The sequence below is a fragment of the Aythya ferina genome, assembly GCF_964211825.1.
Source record: "Aythya ferina genome assembly, chromosome: 1".
NCBI classification, from domain to species: Eukaryota; Metazoa; Chordata; class Aves; order Anseriformes; family Anatidae; genus Aythya; species Aythya ferina.
Window position 1 is genome coordinate 79,629,728 of NC_140296.1, and position 24,997 is coordinate 79,654,724.

Consider the following 24,997-nt stretch of genomic DNA (forward strand, 5'->3'; position numbering starts at 1 on the left):
GAAAAGTTTTGCCTGTTTGTATGGCACATTCACTGTGTGCAATGTGACATATGATACATCAACATGATGCAACTGTCTTGTAATTTAACACGACTCAGATATGATTCCTTTCCCCACTGCATGCAAATAGTGACTGCACTATAGTGACAATGAGTTCTCAAAACTCACTCAGCATGCTTCTGGTCTAAATAATGTGGTTCTGGCAAAGCCATCCTGACCTGATAATAAGCAAAGTAATCACCCCTTTCCAAACCCATGCAGTGCCCACACTGGATCACCAAATTCTATGTGTTCAAACATTTGTCCCAGTTTTTCTAAGTGCCATTCTGCCAAAATGGTAAGAAGCCTAGGTGGCGTTCTGCCACTTGCTGAATGGTCATACCCTTTAGGTCAGATCTGGGGTAAAAAGAAAACAAACATGCAGATATCCTTCACAAAGTTATTTTTTCTTAATGTGAGCAAACTGAAGTACCATTCTCAATAGTTCTACTATTCACTGATGTAGAAACACAAATATAGCTCTTTTACAAAGATATTCAATAAAAGAACAAATTCTGCTTGGTCTTCCCATGGCCAAATGGGGACTCTGCAGCTGTCATGGGGGCCCATAGAATTTTGTCCTTGTTCCCCAACTCTCAACAAGAATTATTAAGATTTGTAAAATGTGCTGGGGAAATAGGGATGAGGTGTGGAGTTTTATAAGGGACTGGCACATACTGGGACATATAAGGGTTTATTTAGGAAAAGTATCATATCATGTTTACCTCCTTGCAGCAAAATAACTCAGGACACTTTTTACCCCAGCAGTGCCGTCAGTTTGGGACTACATCTCAAAGTCAAACCCAGGAAACAGTAATGGCTGGTTTTGTAACTGGACTTACTTGCCCTGTGAGAAAGGTCTAAGAGAAACACCGACCCCAATCATTTTTATCAGTGATAATGATAAAAAGTACTGTACAAGATTTTTAATGAATGGGAATAAGTGAGTTATCACCTACAACAACAGTACCTTACTTAATTTTCCCAGGCAGGCAGACAGGAGATAAGACACCAGCAAACCTTACTCAGATCTGAGTAGGGACAGTACTGACCAGAACAAAACTTGCAGCCACACCAGCAGAGACCTTACAAGATAGATTATGCACTATTTTTTCCCTTTTTCAAGCAGGTTATTCCTCTCCTAGCCCTGTTTGCCTCCTGTGGGAGCTGCATCAATACCACCACATCAGTGGTTAGAAACAAGGCAAATAAATCCCTGTGGGGGAGAAAGCACAAGCAAGCCACAGCAAACTGCCCTCAGACAAGCAACACTCGCTGAGCCTGAGTTGATTGCTTGCCCTGATTGCTCTGTGATCATTAATTAACAGAAGGTTCTCCACAGCCCTCTGAACCTGCCTTCCTGCCTCCCCTGGACTTTACAGAGCTCCAGATGTGAGCTATGACTGATGTCAAAGTTTAACTAGTGCTGTCTTCATTTCAAACCGCTGAATAATGGAATGAATTTCTCAAATGCTGCATCTGATTAATGTAAACAGCCTGGTGGATTTTTCAGCACTCTGCTCTATACACAGACATTACAATCCCAGCTGAGATGGACTAGACTGGAGCAGCAGCTGGGAAGGATTTTTCTCATGAGTGAGAGCTGCTCTGGATAAAGCAGCAGTGTGCTTGTAATTTCCTTTCCCAACTGATAAGAGCCAAGGATGGATGCCACATGGCATGGCAATATACGGGGTTGTTGTCTTATCCTTCACTGTAGCTTCTTAAGTCAGTAGCAGATAAGTCAGAACAAATTGGCTTTCCTAAAAACCTCCCTGATAGTTTCCCAGTCCTGAAGGAAAAGCACAGGCAAACGTTTCTGCAGGAATGCTGCAAGTACATTTCCACATGTTCTTGGCTCATCATGCCTATCAGAGATTGTAATCACAGAGAATCAAGAGCAGCAGTGATAACAAGAAAATATATGAAAACCACAATTTCATAATCAGTATTTCAAAGAGTTTGTTAACTTTGAAAGGAAGCTGGATGTAAGGATGAAAAGTCTAGCTTAAAGAGAGAAATTGCTTCCAACAATCCTGATTGAGTTTTTCCTAGCTCCTGAGCAGCTGACTGTACTTCCAGGAGTTGCCTTTGAGGAAGAGAATCTATGAGACAGACAAACTGTTAGCATATATCTTTTCTGGAAAGTGAGCAACACTTGCAAGCTGTTATTAGAGTGCTGCATAACATTTAGCTGCATGGCTATCTGAAAAACAGCATCAGTGATAATCAGACAAAAGCTTACTCCCTGCTTGGCTAAGACTTGCTCAGGTTTTGTTGCAGAGCTCTGTTTTGGTTGCACAGACAGACTGCAGGTGGCTCCAGGAAGGAAGAGATGCAGAGCTTCCCGATTCCTTCAGCTCACGGTGGCTCTCCAGTATCTCCATGCCTGCCCAAGGGCAAGGCGTCTCCACTAAGGTTTATGGGGAACTGCAGTTTTGCTCTCGCCTTCAGCAGAGCAGGGCAGTGGACAAGGACCAACAACTGGCTTCTGCCTCTGTCCATCTCCCAGTGGCAACATGAGATTGTTGAATCTAAGATCCTTCAGAACAGAAATGGCTACTTAAGCCTGTATCAATATTTGGTGCGGAGATAAAAAAAAAAAAAAAAAAAGGCTATTAGCTGTAGAAAAGGTGTGCACGTAGCAGAGAGCAGCTGGCTCCAGGGCTGAGAATATCTACCCCCTCTATCTTCAGACCAGATTTCATCAAGTTCGATGATATTCCTCAGGCCTATCAGCCATGGGATTCTCTCTAATGAACCAAAAGAGTTCATTTCTCCCTTCTGTCACAGGGAGAAAACCTCTGCAAAAAGAGAAAGCTCTGAGTTTGTTGTAACTTGGGCATTACTTTCTCTTGCCTTCCCCATAATAAATAACATAAAGGGCAGAACAGCGCAGGGAGCACTGAGACTCACCCCCTCAGCGATCAGGACTCTGTGGCCTCATCAGAGAGACAGTTCTAGTGCTGGAAGACAGAAGTAGGTCTGACAGACCACTGGGGCTTTTCCTGGCAAAAGTCTTCTTGGCTCTGATGAATATAGGACATACCTCTTTCTACCTAATTTTAAAATTCTGGAAAAAAAAAAAAAAAAAAAAAAAAAAAAAGTAGTCTATGTCTGTCATTGCTGTATGGGAGAGGAAAAATGTGTTTGTGGGGGAGAAACAGGAAAAGTGACAGTTAAGTTTGTGGTGCTTTAGCTGAGGGGTTTCATAATGTAAGAGACTGGCAGGATAACACTTCAACAAGGCATTTTTAAGCATTTCATGATGAAAAAAATTAATGCTTAGGCATCAGGAAACCCATGTGGAAATGTAATTGTTCACTAAGGATTTAGTCTGTCAGACTGGCAACCTGAATCAAATAACTGGAGTGTGAAATAGAGGGATTACTGCCAATGTTGACATGAGCTCAGCTGAGGAGTTGTGTCTGATACCTACATGATTGCCCTGCCCCAGACTAAGCTGCCTACTGCTTCCTGTCATGAGACTCTTTCCAGTTGGTTATAACATCACCAGATATTCAGTGTTCAAGCTGAAACTTTCCGTGCCAGATGTCTGCTTCTAAATGATTTTAATAACTTTTTGACTTAGTGAAAAGTGTCCCTGCCCATGGCAGAAGGGTTGGAATTAGATGATCTGTATGGTCCCTTCCAACCCAAACCACTCTGTGATTTTATGATCCTATGATTTGTTGTCTGGTCAAAATGGTTTGCTCGCAGTTAAGGACGAAGCTCCTTCTGCATCTGTGCAAAAACCTTTTCTGGCAATTTTGTCTTTGTAAATGTCCAGCATTTCCTTGTGGTGGATGACAAATGTAAACTTTTGACACCCGAGGAAGCTTTGTTGGCACAGATGTGCCTCCTGCTCTCTCTGTAAATATCCACCCAGATGTAACAGCAGCAGCTCACGGATGCTCAGCAGAGACTTGCCAGGGGTTAGCAGCTAAACTCTGCAGATGGGGCTCATGCTGACCACACACCAGCCTGGAGCTGAGCAGGACAAGGATGCAGACCAGCACAGGAGCAGCCCACAGACCTGAGAGCTGGGACAACACCATTCATCTCCTTTAGGTTCCTTCAGGGGTTGGGCAACATGGGAAAGGAAGATGTCGGATTTAAAGTGGAGAGGGAAGAGGAACATTAGCAAAAAAGTGCAATACCTAGCCTGAGAGCATCAGGGGAGACCAAAACTAGAAACTGGGGTCAGGAAAATGGAAAGGCAAGAAGTTCTGACCATGAAAACAAAGCTAGAAGCTAGGGAAGAGGGGAACCATGATCAGTCGGGACAGGATCAGTAGGGCACTGAGACTCCTCACTGAGAAACTGAGACTGACCTTCTGAGGGTCAGAGGAAGGAGGAGGCTATCCCAGCCCAAAAGTAGGTGAGTGGGAAGGAAGGTAACACAAGGAGATGGCAAAAGGGATCCTGGTAGGGAAACCAACCCTAAGCCAGGGAGGTCCAGGAATACGGGCTGGGGATCCACTGATGCTGGACTGGAACAGAACAAAAATGGAGACAGGAGGGAAGAACTGGGGTCTGGCAGACAGGGAATTAATGGGCTTGGTGTACACGTGGGAAATAAAAGAGAGTCCTGTATCCAGAAGAGTATGGTGTTTCTGAAGGGCTAGGAAAAGTCAAGCACAGCAGAGATACTCCCTGAGTTACAGCAACTTGTAAATAAGCTTTTAACCTTCACAGCATTATTGAGGGTCACTGTGGCAGGGGAAAAGAGAGTATTTAAATGCTTAACCCCCTGAAACTCTATCACGTGATACCACTCTGACACCACCTGATAGTTTAGTCCATCAACAGGTTTAAAACTTCAAGTGTCCTGGGTTGAGCTTAGTTACCTGGTCTGCTATAACAACGATAGAGGAGGGGAGGCTTTCTGTGTCTCATTAATTGTGATTAACACCTACATCCTGACCTTGTGTTTTTTATCCCGGCAATATTACTGTTGATCTTACAGAACTTTTTTAAAATAAGATATGATAGGTGACTACAATACATTACTTCTGTGTTCTGCAAGTAAAATCTGAGGTGCAGTTGGTAAGAATACAGATAACCCTGTGTACAACAAAGCACTATAATATACCCCACACACATGCACAAAAGCCCACATGCCATAAATGCTAAAACAACCCAGAAACCTAATACACTATGTCAAACATTAAAATAAAAATAATTAACAGCTTAGCCAAAAAATCTATCAGAAAGGGGCAGAACAAGCAAGAAAACAAACAAACACAAACAAACAAACAAACAAACAAAAAACACAGTCTTTTCCTTTTGGTAATCAGCAGCCAATGCACGTGAAACATAGTCCTTTTTAGTGTGATCTACATAATACCTTCATGATAGTCTTGGAAACTAACAGTTATTTTTATTAAATAGAATACCCAGCATCTAGTCTGGCTCCTTGAGAGTGGTAGCCAAATTACAATGAAAACAATTACAAATATGCATATACTTGCTAGGCAATGTCATCACAGTCAATAAACTATAAACCAGTTTAAATGAGCAAGAAGAGCTCTTGTATGTATGCTGGGCAAAATGGATATGGTTTCAAAATTTAATTAAAAGGCTCTTAACTAACTAGTGATTTGCTAATACGCTGAATAAACTTGTGTTCCACGTGAGGGAAGAGTTATCATCATTGCCAATTATACAGTGGTTAGTATGCTATATTAGAAAATGCTTTCCGATTTAAGTAAAGAGATTCCTACATGTGAGTAAACAGTGACTCGTCATGCAGTGCAATGTATATAAGAATGAAGGCAATGTATATGAGAATTATTGCACTGGTCTTCATGTCTTCCAAGTTTTGATAGCTAAGGTTGTAAATTAAAAGCTTGTGAATGGTGAGCAGGCAAAGGCTTTAAGCATTAGTCATCCTGAAAACACATTGCTCACCACTGCTAACTTCTTGTGCTGGCAACAGAAATCTGCAATTAAGTACATAATTTAGCCTTTCTTTTCTAAACCTCAGGTCAACATGAAGTGCAGTTCACAGAGTAGTGTGTGGTCATCTCTTGCAAGCAGGAGGTTTTCTGAAGTGAAAACAAACCTATTAGCTTGTTTTGCTCTGTCAGTGAGAAACAAATAATTTGTTCTGGACCACACACTGAATTAATCATTTTTGGACACACTACACATGCAGAATCTTGTTCCAGCTTTTGTTCTGATTTTTCTAAATGATTGTCCTGGCTGTTCTCACATTTTCTCAGAAAGTTAGACAAAAAAAAATCATACTCTCAAGGTGAAACTTCAGCTTAAATTTTCTTGCATGCATTGCATTCAGAATAAAGTTTGAATTTCAGGCAATGTGCCCTATTATTACTATTTGCTGCTTATTTTAAAGTCTTGGACAACATTTCTTAGTAAAACAAAAGAAAAATATTTCTCAGATTTCTGGCAAACAAGTAAGCAACTGATGAACAAGTGTTTTTAGAGGAAAATTTTCAACACCAGTGTTCTTACTTCTGAAATCATAAATACATGAAATAAAAAAAGTGCATTTAAAAAGCATCCCAAGTGCTCTGACTTCTGCTTTGTTTTGTATTTTCCTTTTGCCTTGCATGACTGATACTAAAAGTTTAATAAAAGAACAAAGTATATTAAAATTAATTAATAACAGCTAGTAAAAATAAACTAATAAACAATTTATATGTATTTAACTTCTATATAGATTCTCTTTCTTCTATGGCTGAACAATCACACACACGCACACACACACAAAAGCACACACAACAAAACAAAACAGACAAAACAAAGCAAAAAAAAAAAACAAACAAACAAACACCAAAACAGCAAGAAGCTCACCAACTTGCACATGAAATTTATATAATTCTGGCAATGTGGATTATTAACCATGTCAATAAATAGAGATCACCTACCTTCACAGATCCATTCTCATACTCAGATCCTTGCAGCAAATGCAGAAAAGAAACTATGAAAATATTCACAGTTGCCCACGGTTTGTACATTCTGATGTTTAAAATCCACAGGTTACTATGCAATCGTTGTCATACAGCTAGAGGCGTCTCTTTTGAAATGCATTTCTGTATCACCAATGCAGACAAGAAAAGATTCCAGTTTTTCTGTCATAAACTCACAGAAGATTCCAAAATGCAAGAGCAAATATCTAGCTCTTTACTCTTCTAAACAATTATTTTGAACAATTCACCTAGACAATGTAATTTCTTAGAGCAGATTTTACATGCACTTGAAAGAAAATCATGATAAGGATTTAAATAGATTTCTATCTGTACGTATACACACACACTCTCACAAGTGATCAGGTTTGGATTCCAGTTAATGAAGTTAATATATCTTCCATCAAGGCACAAAGAGGTATTCAAAATCCATCTGTGGTCCAGAAAACTGCAGAAATCTGCTCTATTCTGTGCTCCGTCTTACAGCAGCCTTTTCAGATGGTAGTGTAATGGCCAATGTTTTGAGCTAGAGAGCTGTAATCCAACTCTGTATTAAAACTTTTTTCACAACCTTCATGGAAGCTTGCAGAAGCATGTGTCTTAAATCTGATACAGACTTTGGCAGTAACACAGTCAAATTTTGGCTCTAATCCCATTTTGTCCCTACCAATAGCATAGCAGTTTTTAAACTAACTGATGCAATCTAGACTCCCATTATTTTAAAGAAGATTACCTGAAACATGAAACTTCAGCACACGTTTCTTACACAGCACACAGATTTTAAGTTTTTTCTTTTTTTTTTTTTTTTTAAAAAAAGAGGGAGAGAAAGGAAAAGAGAAAGAAAGACCATTTTCTTTTATGTAGCATAAGGTTTTCTGGATAGATTTTAAAAAGGAAAGTTTAAAATTATATTTAAAAACACACAGGATTTTTTTTTTATTTTTTTTTTTTTTTAATGAAAGTTCAGGAAGCAACAGATATAAAAGGAATAAATCTTTTTCTTTTTCTTTTTTTTTCTTTTTCAGCAAAATAGAATCTCTCTTTCTGCCCCAAGATAAAAAGATCTTGAATTTTCTCTGCACTTTTCCACAGTTTAAAGCCAAAATGGATAGCAAGCATTTAAATTTATAACATAGACAAAGGCTCTGATAATTACACATGTTAAGTCTTCATTGCTGTACTCAAGTAATATTTAATATTCAGGAGAATAGCTCCACTCTCACACAGCTTAGGGTTTGCAGAGCTACAGTTGTTACCATAAAACAGTCTGGTAGCTAATATTTCACAGCACTGCTTTCCTACCTTTGACTTCCAAGAAGTAGCTCTTTTAAATATAAGCCACATTTCTGTTGCTATCAGTAAGGTTGCATAATTTTTTCCTAAGAGTTCATCACAAATGGATATGATAGAGAAAATTATTTGAATCTGTTTTCTCCAGTTGTTGCCAGTTAACTGTGCCATCACGTTTTAAAAACACATATGTGACTGAATAATTTTAACTGTTGTCTTTCACCATTTGTTTTGTGAAAGCAATTTATTCTCCCTTTTTTCTAGCTGGTGGCTTCTTCCCCCACCTACCCTGCAGTGGTTCGTGTAAGGACAGCATGAGTTTCATTCTCTGAGCTATGTGAGAAAGGTCCTCTGCTCTGCATACCTCCTTCTCCCCCTTCCATCTTGCCCCCCACCACACTGCTGGCTGTGTTCATGCAGTTTCACCAGCCCCACACCACCGGGGATGTTCTGCATCAATGCTGTAGTCTGCCATTGAAAGACATCAACTATTTCATTCATCATTTCAAAGGAGCATGTTATCTCTTGCTTATGTACGGTCACTCTGACCTCATTTAGTTTCCCCATTTCCCTTCTGATGCTGATAGCCATCTGCTTGCAGGAACTGAAACCTTGTGGAACAAAATGAATGCTCCTTAGCCTTGAGCACGCTACTTCAGCTCAAGGGACCAAGCCCAAAATAGTCACTACAAGGAAAGGACTGCATGATAATAACTACAGGTCAATAGAGAGTTATCTGGAGGGGGTATCTGCCTACAAACTTCTCTCATTTATGGGGATCATTAATTGAACACAGACCCTGATTCACAACACAGGCAAGAAGCAATACATCCTTTGTGCCCTAAAGCCTGGTCACCGAAGTATTACTTACACAGCCTGTCTCCAGAATGGTTTACAGATGAGCTTCTCTGTTCCCCTGGAAGGGCTGGCACAAAATTTCACCTTTTCTTCAGCCAGACCAGGTAACTGGAGCAAGCTTTCCTTCCAGCTGCTAGTCAGGCTGCTTCTGGCTGGTGCCCTCACACAACATCACTACTCCGCTTCACTTTGTAAGGTGGCAGAAGCAAGGGACAACCCAGCAGCAGCACGGAAGGTCTTGAACACTAGCTGTGGAATTCCTCCTGCATCCCAGTGGGTGTTTAACTGCTTATAGGAGGTGAAAGGGCTTGGAGGGATGGAGAGTGAAAAGGCCTTGTGGTGATATGATCTGCAAACTAGTAAGGAAAACACATGTCTGAGAATGAGAGCGCAGCTCAGCTCTCAGATTTAAATCAAAATGGGAAGAGACACAAACCCAAGGGTTCTCACAGTCTCAGCCTCACGGTGAGAATGGCAATGGCCTTTCCGCCCTTGTGGGACCCACAAAACCTACTTCAGGGACTATTAACAAACTAGCACTAGAAAATCAAGGCTGTTTGTTTTGGAAACACTGGCGGGAAACACCTCAATAATGTTTTGTTTGTGTTTTAGTTCGTCACTGCTATTAACCAAATTCAATTCTGAATCACAAAAACATTTAGAAAGACCAAAATTATGTCTTTCTGGAAGCAAAATGTTCATCACATCTGTCTGCCCAGCTCTGGCTTCAGTGGGCTTTTTGGCAGGAATACTGAACTGAACCTCTGGCACTGAATCAAATCCATTTAAAAGAGCAAGTTAGATGCTGCAGGCAGAAGATACACAATACTTAATCTCTCCCTCAGGGCTCAGACACAAAGACTTGCAAAGGAAGAAAAACACCTTTTGCTAACTGCCATGGACTTCAAATCTAGCTCAAAGCTGTTAGCGAAAGCACAGACAAAGCAAGAGAAAACAGTTACTAGGACAGCAGAGCAACTCTGATGATGGACTTTTGGGAACAGCTTCCTTTCACCATTTGCTCCACAGTCCCTATCCCTTCCCCTATTCCTCTTGTCTCTCCTCTCCAATGTGGGATGTGAATAAGGGCTCTCTCCAGCATTACCTCAAGCCTACTCTTCACACACATTTCTAACAATTTTTCCTGCCTGCTGCTGCACTGATAACAATGTAAATAGTTCTCTAATGCTAACTTAAAGTATCTTGAGATTACACTGCAGGTTGCCTGCAAGAGCAGTGAACAAACCTGCTGTCCAACCGGATGCCTCCTAGGACTATGACCTATGTTTTCTTTTACTATCTAAACACAAATTAACACTACTAGCACTACTAGCTTTTGTTTTTATTTCCTTTTGCTATTGCAAATCTACCTGCTTAGTTCTGTGCATGGCTCTGCTCTGCATTTTTTTAAAGCTAACACTGTAGAATGAAGTACTTCAATAAATTTTGCATGACTATTTGCATTACTGCACTTTGGTGGCTGAATATCCAGCTCCATTGACACCAACAAAGTTAAATTCTGTTAAATGAAATGAGACTTTATCTTCCTACTTTATCACTTCTGACTTAGCAGTTGTTTCATACTATGGCAACCAGTAAGCTCTTTGCAGGAAAAACTTAAAATATTTGGTTTAATCTATTTCAAATATTGATCAATGCTGAAGTCTCAAATGAATGAACAATACTTATGAAAACAAGTTTAAATCTCTATCTATAAACATTATATATTATTTATTCAATATTATTGTAAGCAAGCATATGAGACTTAATTCCAAAGTAACAGTTTCACATACATTCCACAGAAACCCCAATTCACTGATTGTCATAAATTTTTTTGGTGGAAGAGAACATAAAAAAAATAAATAAATAATAAGGTATATATACCTAGAAACAGACTAATCATATTTTACTGATACTTTCCTCTAATTTGTAAGATAGAATATGCAGACCAAGTACAGCTTACTTACCAGGACTTTTTATTGAGTTGCATAGCAGGTTCTATATTTAGGCTTTAGACAAAAAATAAATAAATAAATAAATAAATAAATAAATACCTTATAAATGTATTGCATGCTTGCATACCCAAAGAACAGAAGAATTTATTGGCTATACTGTACAACCCATATTCTTTAAGCTGAAATTCTTTCATCTGATAAAATAAATTCTTTTTGTTATCTGAAAATAACATACCTGCAGATAGGTCCAGACCTGTGTCACTATTTGCCAGGCAAAACTACTAGGGAAACACCTCCAAAAATATCTTCACTGAGAGAAATGCAGCAAAACACACACAAAAAAAAGGTACTTCTGACCTTTTACCACAAGAGTAAACCATGAATCAATAAGAATACTCAGATAACATAGTATTTGTGACGATATGTCCTAAATTAACTCTAATTTAATCAATCACTCTCAGATAGCATAAATTAAATTGGAGATCAATAAAGGCAATTCATTGCCTTTACTTCAAATATTGTATTCTTCTATTAGATACTTTGCGCTTGAGAACTCTGCACAGCTTCAAGTCTCAGCATGGAGTAATGTTCATGGAATTAATATAATTCCCAGTGAAGGTCATTAAGTAAGTATTTGTAAGATGATTCTATGAGCAGATCTGTACATTCCCTCTAAAAAATCCTCACACAGAGGAACTTTTGTTTTCTTGAATATTACATAGAAAAAGAAAAAATGGGTCAATTATCTCAAATATTGCAAACAAGAATCTTACTTATATTTAATATAACACTCGATACAGCAATTTGAGGCCGCTGACTTAGTAAAATTACTAAATTTATTATAAATTGTTAAGTAGTTATTTAAAATATGTTTAAATAATGCAAAGGTTAATATAACAGCTACTGGAATTAGAAATTTCTGCCAAATATGAGAGTGTTCAGGACATCACACTAAATGCTAAACTGGATTTATAGAATTAATTTAGAAACGCAAGCAAAATCTAATAGCCAGATTCATGTCTTGCTGCTGCTGAAGTTGTGCTAATGCGGTGATGGGACAGTGCACACCAGGCAGCCCCAGGACCAGCCCCACATACCAGCCAGGTGGCTGTGGCACCTTGTGAGGTTACTCTTTAGCTACCCTTCAGATAGACAGCCTCATCGTCTCCTTGCTGCTGTGAGCCTGGAGCTCAGTGCAGGCTGAAAAACCTGCCTGAAAAGTGGGCCACATAACTAGGCGTTGGGCATCCACTGCGCTCCAGGCTGAGGTGGCTAAACCGCTATCGATAGCCAATCTAGCTAGACTAAAGGTCTCTAGGGAATGCCTGCACAAGCTACAAACACACCCGTGGCTGAAGGGCAGACACACTCTCAGATTTAACATAGGTGAACCACAATATCCATGGGTTCGGTTCTCCACCACGCTGCACAGAGGCCTAGCTCGGAGGAGGGACTCTACTGTTAACTGCGTGCTGCAGCAGGATAGATGTCAACACCGGGCAGATGAAAACCACAAACATTTGGGGCTGAGCTTCTCAGTGATGAACACACCTTTACGCTGCTCTGTCTTTGAAAGGCTCTACCCCAGACTCGCAAAGGGCACGGCTGCCTTGCCACCCTTTTCTAGTTCATATTTCTAACTTCATAGTGGGCATGGCTGCTGTGATGAATGACAGCTTTACCTAGCCAAAGTATGAAGAAATCGCTGTTTCCTTGGTGTCTGTTTGTGTAACTCAAACTTCTAAGGAACCTAAACTACATTGTCCCTATTCCAGAGAACCTAATTTTTCTCTGAATTCCTACAATCCAGTATCTACAACAATGGGAGCTTGGCTTGTCTTCACCTCCATCTGTATTTACATAACTCTTAATGAGGGCACAACTGGAACAATAATCAGACTTTAATTACAATAGCACTCACAACCCCCGATTTCTCTTGTGACATATTCTAAGTCCTCACTATTTTTTTTATAAAAGAGTGAGGCAAGCTAAACAGGAAGGTAAAAAAAAAAAAAAAAAAAAAAAAAAAAAGAGTTCTCAAGGTTAAGGAGAAGAAAGGAAAAGAAAAGAAAGAGGAAGGAGTGAGGGGAGAGGGGAAGAAGAGGTAGAGGTCTGACCAGGGAGCAAAAGCCATCCTTCACACCTATCATAACAGGGGATGTGACTCCAAATTGACTGTGAAATGCTCACTGGCTGGTGTTTGAGTACATCAGAGGATCCCTAACTTTTTGACTCAGGTGCCTTAAAATGCTCAGAAAGTCAATGAAGGAGGCATATACCAAGAGGATGAATTCAAAGTCAATAGTTCAATATCTACCTTTAATCTGAAGCAATAGCCAAGGGAGGTATAACTGCAAAACACGAGTATCTAGACGGATTAATTCTGTCTGGATTGTGAGCAAAAATAGGTGAAATCTTGTGTGCTTACATTGAAGAAAATGGTAACAACAGTCATTTTCTCCAGTATGCACATCACTCTTGCTAAATCATCCTCGGTCTTAAGGGTATGCACAGCTTGCACCAACTTGTATAACTGAATAGACATTTGTTGTATTATGCATATCAAGCCTAGAGTTTCTCAAGAGAAAGATGTGACTACAGATGACATCAACATCTTTAACCTTTCAAATTCTGGGAATTGTCTTGAGTAAGTGAAAGAACCTTATCTGCTCCTCCTGCACACCAGGAGAAACTCTGTAGTGCGGCTGAGTACAAGGTAGCATCAGCTGACTCTTCAGTCAGAACAAAATGTTAGATATTTCCACATGAAACAGAAACAATGCAGCCTGTACTTTAAAACTTTCCATTTGCTCATTCAGCACAGTAGAGTCCTATAACAATAAAACTGAAGTGGCTGCAAGCTAGATGGTGGCAGCAGAGCATCTACAAGACATCATGAAGACTGACACATCCTTTTTATGACCACGGTTTCATTATAATACATCAATTAGATGTGAAAATGCTAATTTAATCTAGTGACTGTTACATTGTTAGAGACTGCAGAAGAAATACATGTTACAGACCTTGTCAGTTGAAGCCGAATTCATACAAAGTTATTTTCTGAAGTGGCCTTACCAAAAAATAACCTTCAAGTACTCCTGGAGAGCTCCACCCAACTCATCATGACACTTCTTTGAGGTAAGCAGGCTTTGTGAGAAAAGAAGGAAATTCAAGATTAATTTCATCTTTGCATTTCAGACAACAGGCTAGACTGCCAAAATAAATAGTCAGTGGAACTGAAGTCATGGCTTAATCTATCATAATAAGGCCACAGGAAAAAAAAAAAAAGTGGTTTCCCAACTGATCATATTTACCTATAGCATAAATTAGTCATTGTCCTTTTTTTCTGGACATCTTAATTTTATCCAGTCAAAAAGAAACATTCTTAGTCAAAAGTAATGTAAAATACCTCAAATTCAAGCACTTGCCTAATTCTGTTGTCCAGTCAAGGAGATGATTCCTTGGAATAAGCAGAAACAACCCCTTGAGAACATTTTCTGTGCACAAGTCCCAAACTCTTGACCCACTAGGTATGGCCAGAGTATACCATGACAACATTCCTGCCTCTCTAGGCCAGCAAGAAACTCAGAGAAGTCTTAAAAGATGCCAAGCCATAAAAACAAATAGCTTAATGCTGCCTAATTTCCCCTCTCTGCCTCTCCCTGTCTTCATCAAAAACAAAGCAGTTTTTTCTAAGATCTTTTAGCAGTAAAAATACAGCAGAACAACTATTTTCACCCAGCATTTCTATCAAATTAAGACCCCACTCCTAATACAGCCATTTTCACAAATAAGAGCAACTAACAGATGAGAGAGAACATACAGAGAAGTAGAAGGATGGAGGTTCAGAAGGAGCAAATTTTGCTACAAGTCCTAAACAAAATGAAATTAGTTTGTGGGAGGTATGACAGCAAGTAGGTGCCAATAGAAGGGATATTCATTTATTTTCTACAAGTGATTTCCCTGCCTACTTTGTAACACCCTGAAAAAACATCCTTGAAGTAATATGAACATATATAATAGATGGTCTGAGAACAAGTACAAACATCATCGTAACTGACCTTGCACCCTGAGAACATGCACATAGTGGTTTGCAATGACAGCAGATCCCCCACAAGTTAATATCAGGATTCAAATCCATTTGAGGACACTTTACAGTCACACTCGGTAATCTGAAAATAAAGTCCATCTGGTGCAACTTAAAGTTTGGGGATGAAATGTTTATTATTTACTTTTGGTTTAACTCCTTTAATATTCACAAACACTAGGCCAATAAAAGGATAAGTCAGCTCCCTGATGTCAGCAGCAAAGAATTAATGATCTCTCTCTTGAGGATGTTTAGAGAAGTAAATGTATACTTGAAGTGTATATATTATAAAGTTCATCTCTGGCTCTAACAGGATGATTTTTTTCACACTTAAAACACAAATGTACTTCTACCCTTTTCCAAAAAAAAAAAATAAAATAAAATAAAAAAACATGCTTCCTGTCTTTATTACTTCCTATTGCTATCAATAATGTATACTGATATAAAAATAGTTTTTTAATCTCACCTTCCATTTCTTATTGAAAGTGCAATAAAAGATGGCCTGCCATGTGGCTTTTGTGAAGAGTTTTAGAGTTTTATACCCAAAAAACTCTACTCAAGCTCAATCCGCCTTTTAAACCATAGTCAAATGAACACTTCATACCTATCATCATCTGGTCAGTGACCTACATGAAATGATCTATTTATCTTTAATTTCCCATTATTGACATCAGGATTCAGAAGACCAGGTACCATCAAGGCTTCTCAAAGGATGGGAAGAATCCTGAAGAGGCACAGAGAGTGTGTCAACTTTATTTCACCTTTTTGTCTCCTGTTTTCAGACCTAATTTAACATACACGCACTTTTTTTTTTTTTTTTTTAGGATCAACCCCCTGCCTGCTGTTACCCTGGTCTGCTACCAAGTGTAAGATTCTGCAGCTGTGTTCAGATAACATAAAAAGCCTGATGTATCAGCTACCAGTCATTGTGTTCTGGAGTAGATGAGTTCACTTGGCCATACAAAACATGAGATTTTACAAAGAGTATTTTACAATGTCACAACAGCTCTGAATGTTAAATTCAGACCTCCTCATCCTTTTGAGAAATACTTTGTTGGTGGCATTTGATGAATACACTTTGAACTTAAGTCTCTAGCACAGTCTTTTGGCAAGGCAGTTAATAACAAAATTGTCTAGGCTTAGGAGGGCTGTCAGGGAGTTGGAAAGCAATTTTATGTTCTTTAAAAGAAAAAAAAAAAAAAAAGGAAAAGAAAAAGGAAAAGACAAGAGACAAGCAAAATGATGAGATAATCTTAAATTCACATAAACTGCTAGGTTAATCTTTAAATGCAGTGAAGAAATTTGATAGGCACATTTATAATATAAAAAGTGAACACAATTTAGATTCTGAAATAGTGCTTACTTATGAAAAGGTGTGTGTGGGGGGGGTGGTGAACATAAGTCCAAAAGAAATTAAACCTAAAAAATCTAAAATCTTCCAGGAATCTGTCACTCCTGTAGCAGGCTAGATACATGTCACTGAAAATTTAAAAAAAAAAAAAAAAAAGACAAGATTAAAAACATGGAAAAAAATAAAAATACATTATCTTCTTTCTGTACCTAAATATTCAGGTCTTGCTCTTCTGATGCTGTATGTTTGATGGAATGTTCTTGAGGAATAAGATTGTTAAATATAAAAGAGAGATAGTAAAGAGACTGTATGGGACCTCTGCTCTTCCCTGGTTCATGATTGCTTTGCTCCCTGGGCCTGTTTTAGATCACTCTGGTTAGCCTACTTCAAGACAACACACAGGCGTGGTTCTGGCAATAGTTCATTTCAGAGATCTCTTCATCAGTGAACAAGACTGTAGCAAAGGATTCTCTGGTTCCCTTCACCCAGAGCTTTACGGCATCTCCAAGAAGGCTTTGCTTCTTCAAACATGCACAAGTGTCTTCCTACCATGGCCCACCTTATGCCATATACATAATTATGATCTAATAAGTAAGTCATTAAGGTTAATGATGTTGAAAAAAATCATTAAAATGATTGTTAATTATGATTTAAAAGCACAAGAACATCAAGTGGAGCTCAGACAAGGTGCCTGGCCAACTACTATAGGGCTTGGTTTCAGCCAAATGCTCAAAAATATTAGTCTGATGTGTTGGTCTGAAGCAATCTGGGCATAGAGTTTCTTGGATTCAGGGAGAGGTCCTATCAACATTACACAGATAGTCCAAGTGACTACCAGAAACTTAGAAAATGTATGTAATTAAGAATGTTTTGTGCAGACTGACATTTTCTATGACCTATGATGCAATCAACCATGACTACGGATTTTAGTTGTTTTCTGACACTGAGGGACCAAAGCAAATACAGTAAATGCATTTCAACAGATAATTACTTATGAATCTTTCTTCCAAGCTGGACTCCATGTTAAGAATATTTATTTGGCATGCATACCACCCCACCCACCATTGTTCCAAATACAATAGAGGGCACTCAAGAGAAAGCAGGACACAGCACAAGAGCAGATGATACAGAAAGGGAATGAGAGGATACCAACATGATGTAGATTCATCAAGACATTGAAGTGAGTTAGGGTCACATCTTTGCTTTTCCTAAGAGAGACTATCGTCTCACCAGATGATCCCCAAGACTGGAAAAGTAGGCAATACACAAGGCAAACTCTTCTGGAGATCAATTAGCTTGATAAGTGTAACTGCAGGCCTATTGTTGTTCTCCTATTATTCTATTTGGGGAACAAGAATAACTTTATTCTGGCTACTTAAATTTTGAAATTTTCAAAAGAGATTTAAAAGAAATGATCAGACAGAATTAATCTGTTCCTGCTGATGTACATGGGAAGGCCCCCTTTCCAGTGCTGACTTCAAAATGAGGAGGTTGAGAGATTGATATGTATCATGAAAATTAAGAAAACAATAAGCAATTAGTAAAAGCACAACAATTCAGGAATATTTAGGAAACTTTTGTTCCAAAAATTCGGAGAGCATGTTTATAAATGTATATATTAAAGGTTGCAAGAAGATGCTTGGATGGTGATGAGCCCACAGTTATGGCTTACGGCAACAATGTAAACAACTCTCATCTCAGTTTTATCAAGAAATGTCCTTCAGGCTGCAATTATTAGGGCAGAGCTACATTGTTAGGGCAGAGCTACATTGCTCTCAGAGTGAACAGTTACCATCAGTCAATACATTATGTGATGAAGTTCTGGTTTTTGTTTAGCATCATCAGGATCTTTGAAGAAAACAGACTTCTAAATATAAAAAAATTATAGGAACTGAGTCATAAATTATGAAAATATTTTTTCATAATTTTCATATTTTTTTCAGATAATACATGTAAAATATGTTACTATTCATATATAAAGTACGTACAAAAGACTCGCACAGTAGCATCAAAGACAATTACAGAAATGTTCACAGGCAATTTTTTTCTGATACATTATGAATTTGATTATTATTTGTAAATCAAAAATGTTTTGAAAGACATTCTACGTGTCTTTCACTTATAGATACAGCCAAATCAGATAAGAAATATTTTCCATTGCTTAACCTGTGCCAAGAATGCTAACACTACAGTTCATAAGGGTCTCTACTGAAAATAGCTGTTCTACATGTAAATATGTGGTTAAATTACAACATCTAAACATCAGCAAAAGCACGCAGATAGCTACCTGGAAAGACTGGCTTTCATTTATAAGTGTATTTTCATACAGTATGACAATTATTGGTTAGTTCCCATTGGGTCTACTTCCCTCCAAGGCTGAGGATTAAGCAGTAATTCCCAACATTTTGAGGCATACAGACCAAACCAATTAAACAATAGCATATGTATTAAAATTCTGATGACTGCTTCTTGGTTGGAAGTACTGACCAGACTTATAGATTGTCCTATGTCTCTTAGCAAGGGATTTAGGATTAAATACACTAATAGGGAAAAAATATAAATACATATAAAAATGTCCCTGTGTTTGAATCACCCTGGTTATTCATCTAGTGCATAGATAACCAAAGTTTTCCTGAAGATATTGTTTTCTTTCATGCATTTGTAGGTATGAAACAGGACCTCAGATATCCTTGCCATGGCCACATGCTGCCTCACTGTATGCTGGTGGGTATATCCCCAGGAGGAAACTGCAGCACCAAAATGGGCAGAAGATCATCCCTGTTCTCAAACAAGTCAGAAATGAGCCAGGAATTCTCCACCCTGATCTGATTTCCACCCTCTGGGGTATCAGAAAGCTTACAGCATGGCGATCTACATCAGTGATGGTCTCCACAGCAGGCTGTGAAAACCACATAGTTAGTCACAATTTACAGCTGAAATCACCACCTGCAAGAGACTGATTTTTGTCAAATAGCAAAACAGTGGGATGCTGCAACACACTGCTGAAGCCATTTGGCTGGAAAGCTGCTTGCTAGGGCATAGCTTTTCTCCATCAGGTTGCTCACCAGGGGTGGTCCTGCAACAGTGTGCAGGCAGGGGCATCCGCTGAGATGAAAGGGTGTAGAGCGGTGGGTCCAAAATCAGCTCCAGCATGTGGTAAAACAGATCTGATAGATGACTTGGAGCATGTAAATAATAATCTCTTGATATAAACCTGTTCTGTGCACATTTGTGTTTAAAACTCAACAGTATCAACAATGTTCTGAGGCTGAAGAGGAAATGAAAGCAGTGAGCTGTCAATCCACCGACACATTTTTCTGCTCAGCCACAAAGAGAGTGTTATTTTTATTAAGAGCAGCATCTTACATATTTGCAAATCTTGTCATCTCATCTTTTGCCAGAAAGTCATGTTTGGAGAGCTGAACAGAAGCTCTGTGGAGCGTTCAATACAGAGAGTTACCAACATACCCACCATCACATTTGGTATGAATAGAGGGTTTCAGCACTGACATACAGTGAGATGCGAAAATCAAGGTTAGTGTACAGAGTTTTAAAAAAAATTACCGAGAGGTCAGCACTGGAGTGGGTTGACTTGTTTCACAGGCTTGGACACTGAGACGCCCAGGCATAGGTGGCCTCTTTGGTTACTGGTAACCTTCTGGTTAACTTACTGGTTAACTGGTTACCTTTGGGTACAGCTGCCATCTGAGTTATGGGTAGTTAGAGATTTGCAGAGGTGTCCTTTTTCCTAATTCCCAACACTACAGACACAAATGAGACATTTGTGACAGACTTAGGGAATTATTAATGCTATCTTATGACTTGCTTGCACTGAGCAAGATATTTTTTGACAATGACCAGCTTCTTCGGCAGAGTCCAGCACCTCCCTCAAACTCAGTGCTGTATATATTTGTGTGTGCATGTAGGCCCTATCAGACAGCTCTGTATATGCTATTTCTTCTCATCTTTGTGCATATTTGTGTTTGTGCACCTGTGAAGTCTAGTTTAACCTCTGAAACTCCTTGCACTGAGCCCAATCAAGCTGTGTCAAAGGGAATTATTGGTAGCTTTGGCTGGGTTCATTTCATCTAACTTTAGACTTCTACAAACAAGTATGTAGACTTATATCCAGTTTTGCCACTCTGAACTCCCTTTATAATGGAGAGAAACAGAAAGTTTCAGGATGCTATTTACCTGACCAAGTACATGCACATCCTTTAAAATGAGGACTGTGCTCTCCACTTACTTCCCTCCACTGACTCTGAAGTGACTTTAGGAGGACCAGCTCAAGCGTTGTAAGCATCTTCTTCAGATGTATAGCCATGTAGTAGAATCAGGGTGTTTTCCAGAAGCATTTTTTCTTCTCCTCTTATACTGTCTGTCTGGAAAATGTCGGCTTCCTGGAAACATTTTAAATTATTTTGCCACATAACCTAAAAGATCACTTATCACTTCTTACAGAATTCACAAAGTATCCCATCTGGATTTGTTGCTTCATCTGAATAAAAATATTTCAGCCTCATGTCCTCCTTTCCCCAAAGGTGAAACAAGGTCTTCCAAAATTTTCTGCAGGTTTCTGATGTTGTCTGTTTCTTAAATAACTTTCAGTAACCCTGTTTTTATTTATTTATTTATTTATTTATTAAATACTAAAATTCCATGTAACTCTCCTTGGGGTAAAAATGCATATACATGTATCTACCCTGTTTCTCCCCATAGTAGATATTTATCAGTTTCCTTTCCTGGCTGTAAAATATAATCACCGCAATTCTATGCACTTTATCACTTCCCTCACAGAGATTCCATTGTATTAGTGCCAGAGCTTGCTTGAGTTTCTCTGTTAGGAGCACATTTTTTCCCACCTATGGTGATACCTTCCTTTATGAAATGCTTACAACACCATGAGGCTGGTCTCCTGTTGATATAGTTTCAATATAGCTAACTTAATGCACCCTTGTTTTCCAAGAATTTCCACCCATGTCTGTCTCTTCTGAGATCTATCATGTAGCATTAACCTCTAGCAAAGGATTTCCCTGTAGATCATTTTACTCCCTGTTTGATTTGATCTCTTTCTTTTGGCAAAACATATTGCTTTCATCTTTAGAAGCTTAACCTCCATCGTTATTTCCCCTTGTTTCCCAGTCACAATTTAACCATGCAGGCTATGGTGGGGATTACTTTAAACTGAGAAAACGATTTTGTTCTGTATTGAACTATGCTGCTGTACCGCTGGGAGAAGTGATTACATTTAATAGAAGCTGTGGCTTGCTATTTGAGATGTATAGTAATCTCACTGGAGATATTATACTGGATCTTACACACATATCTGTTATATGCCAAAACTCCACAACTGGTATATGTTTTCTAATGTTAAGGGGTGTTAGAAGGAACTTCTTTTTAATTATTAATCAAATTCTGAAATGTGGTGTGTCCTTTGCACATTGAACTATGCTTTACCCTTTAATGCAGCCAGATTAATATTGCTATCAAAATTCTAACTTTGCACTAAGAGGATTTCTGATGTGTCAGTTTTTCAATAAGTATGAGAGTGAGAAACATTCATATGTCTATAATATGTAAACATTCACTAACTACTAACAAGCTAACAAACACCACCTTTTCTTTTTCAGGGCTACTACTGTATCAGAATTAAATCTGCATTAAATCAGCTGATCGGAATCCCTACATTACACTGACCACATTTCCTGCATTCCCTCCATGTGCTGTGTACAAGGAATCATTTCAATCCCTGGTGAACAGCTCTGACGTTGGGATATGGAGGTAAAGAACACAAGCTCTGAAGTTCTTAAAACACCATCTCTTGTTTAAAATGTCATCTCTTGTATTCTATGCCTCCCAAGTCCCTATTTTTTTATGCTTTTATGTATATATGTACATATATACATACATACATACATATATATATATATATATATATAATGAAGAGTATACCTTGGTAATTTTCTTTTATCTTTTTCTCCATACTTTTAATTCTAGAAATACATAATTTTGGAAAACCCCTATGACCCTTTCAAAATAACTTATTTCCACCCACTATTAGCTCCCAAATCATGGTTTGATTCCTAAGTAACACTAGACTCCAAATCCCTCACCCAATCCTTCCTTTATGAACATCTGTTTACACCAGTTCTAACCTTGCAAATTGATTCTTCTGTTCTTACCTTGCAAATTGATTTTGGATGCCAATGTGCTCCTCAAACCAAATTACAGACTGTTAGTTTTGGCTCAGTACTGTTGGCTGATACAGTTCTCCAGAATGACTGAAAAGTGTTAAGTCAGTTCAGATTTCCAGAGATGGTATTACCACAGAGAACAATGCTGCATCCTCCTGAAGGATTTGTTCTTAGAAAGGCACTTCAGGTTAAGAAAAATTTTCCAACTTCTTTGTCAGATGAACAACCCTGTTGATTATGAAAACTGAAAAGATTACACATATTTGTCTTGCAAGGGACTGGTTAATTGTTTTGCATTTCTCTCACCTTAAGCAATAAAAATAACTCAGCCTTATTTGGTTTTGCTTGTATCTATGTTTTTGTCATTTGCAATTTTACATCATCACCATTCAACTAAACACTATGATATTTTGTCTGTGAAGATGTAGGGAAGTCTTTTCATCATCTATATATATATTTTTATATGGGAGCATTTTCAGCTCTTTTAGGTTTTAAAAATATTTTTAAAAACTCTCAAATGCTGGAACTAGATTTACAGGACATTGTTCACTGAAGTGTGCTCATGGCAAACAGAAAGCTAAATGCTTCTCTTCTTCAATACACCAAATCCACCATCAAAGCAACAAACATGCTGAAAGTACTGCAAGAGTGATAAAACACAAAGGGAAAAATTTAGACAAAATGAAATAAACAAATAAACAAACACTGTGCTGTGAATACAAATACAACAAACAATTAGGATTCAATTTCTTTTTAAGACAGTTGCAAATTTGATAAATTTAACATAATTGCTCACTAGGTTCCTGTTACTTCATGTGCTATGGCCACCTCCAGTCATTCCACTAGCAATTCAAAGCCAAGATCTGGTAAGCTGATTACAGTAATTGAATATGGTCTTGACCACTGAACTACAAGTCTATTCATATACACCTGTATGATGCATATAATGTATAATTTGGGGTGATTCACTTCCCATCTTTATTATTGTTCTAATATGTAATTTGTGATCTGTGCCCATAAAGGCAAAAGAGTCACTGATGGTGTTACACGCTTGTAATGCTTGATATAATCTTGTTCCTCATCTGCTCTTTTTATGTGAAAGCAACTAACAACTGTATCTCATATGGCAAATAAATCAATTTTTTTATGCAAATCAAAACCGCAGTAGTGGATAATAAAGAATTCCCTTTTATACAGCTAGCAGGGAAAAACGTGCTACAAATGTGAAAGAATTATGTGGTGCTGAGATTCTACTAATCCTGAGGGCAATCTTTGACTGACATAACTAGTACATGCTCTGTGGAGACCTGTTCCCAAGAGGGGAGCTATCAGGCACATGTAGGCTGCAGGATGTGGCCCCGGCTTCTTTCCAAGCCATGTGGAATGCACTGCTTCCAAACCCACAGCCTTGCTTCAGCTGCCTTGTACCGTGCAAAAACATCTGTTTTCTGTGACTGTACAGGCACTGACCAGCTGCTTAACTCTTATATGTGCCTGTTTTAAATGAATCACTCATGCAATTAAAGCAACTAGATCCCTGAAAAGTTGTCTCTAATGGGTCTGTGGTGCTCTTTTTTTTTTTTTTTTTTGTTTCCATTCACTCCTGTGTGAATTCTCTGGTGAGAATTGTGCATGAAATTTTCCCTCTGATTTTAAGCCACCTGCAGCACTCTCTCATGGGACAGTAAGAGTGGAGTTCATACAGTCTTCCTCAGTAGAGAGCTCTAATAGAATCCCCATGCCTGTTTGCAGGAAATTTGCATTTCCACTTGTGTAATTGTTTGTGAGCAACCTCAGCGTGGAGATCTGCTCCATATGGGACCCATGGGCTGCAGGGGGACAGCCTGCTCCAACAGGGGCCTCTCCACAGGCCGCAAGGGAACTGCTGCTGCCTGCCTGGAGCACCTCCTGCCCTCCTGCTGCACTCACCTTGGGGGCTGCAGGGCTGCTTCTCTCAACATTTTCTCACTCCTCTCTCCCAGAGTTGTCCAGCCGTTCTTTCCCTTCCTTCAATCTGCTCTCCCAGAGGCCCACCCAACATTGCTCCCTAGCTCAGCTCTGGCCAGCAGCAGGTTCCTTTTGGAGCTGGCTGGAGCTGGCTCTGGTTTGACATGGGGCAGCTGCTGGGCGCTGCTCACAGAGGCCACCCCTGCGCCACCGCTGCTACCAAAACCCTGTCACATAAACCCAATACACAAATCAAGATATTCCGTTCCCATCTACAGGAATCCAGCTCCCATCAAGCACTGTGCTGCACTGTACCTGAAGTAGCATTTGGCACAGCTGCC

General features: G+C 38.9%; 1 protein-coding gene and 1 long non-coding RNA gene across 2 annotated transcripts in view; both read right to left on the reverse strand.

The window, feature by feature from the left end:
* The window catches only part of VEGFD (vascular endothelial growth factor D), a 30,564-nt gene extending 22,958 nt beyond the window's left edge, over window positions 1–7,606 (reverse strand). The window contains exon 1 of the mRNA XM_084510597.1: window positions 6,936–7,606. Coding sequence (XP_084366723.1) covers window positions 6,936–7,025 — 90 coding nt within the window. The 5' untranslated portion in view covers window positions 7,026–7,606. The remainder of the gene's footprint in view (window positions 1–6,935) is intronic.
* A 13,163-nt stretch (window positions 7,607–20,769) lies between these two features.
* On the reverse strand, window positions 20,770–24,757 carry LOC311430295. The gene is made up of 3 exons (XR_014688676.1): window positions 24,639–24,757; window positions 22,698–22,937; window positions 20,770–20,915 (listed from the first exon to the last, which is right to left on the reverse strand). It is a non-coding gene; the product is annotated as an uncharacterized lncRNA (long non-coding RNA).
* Between the last annotated feature and the right edge of the window lie 240 nt (window positions 24,758–24,997).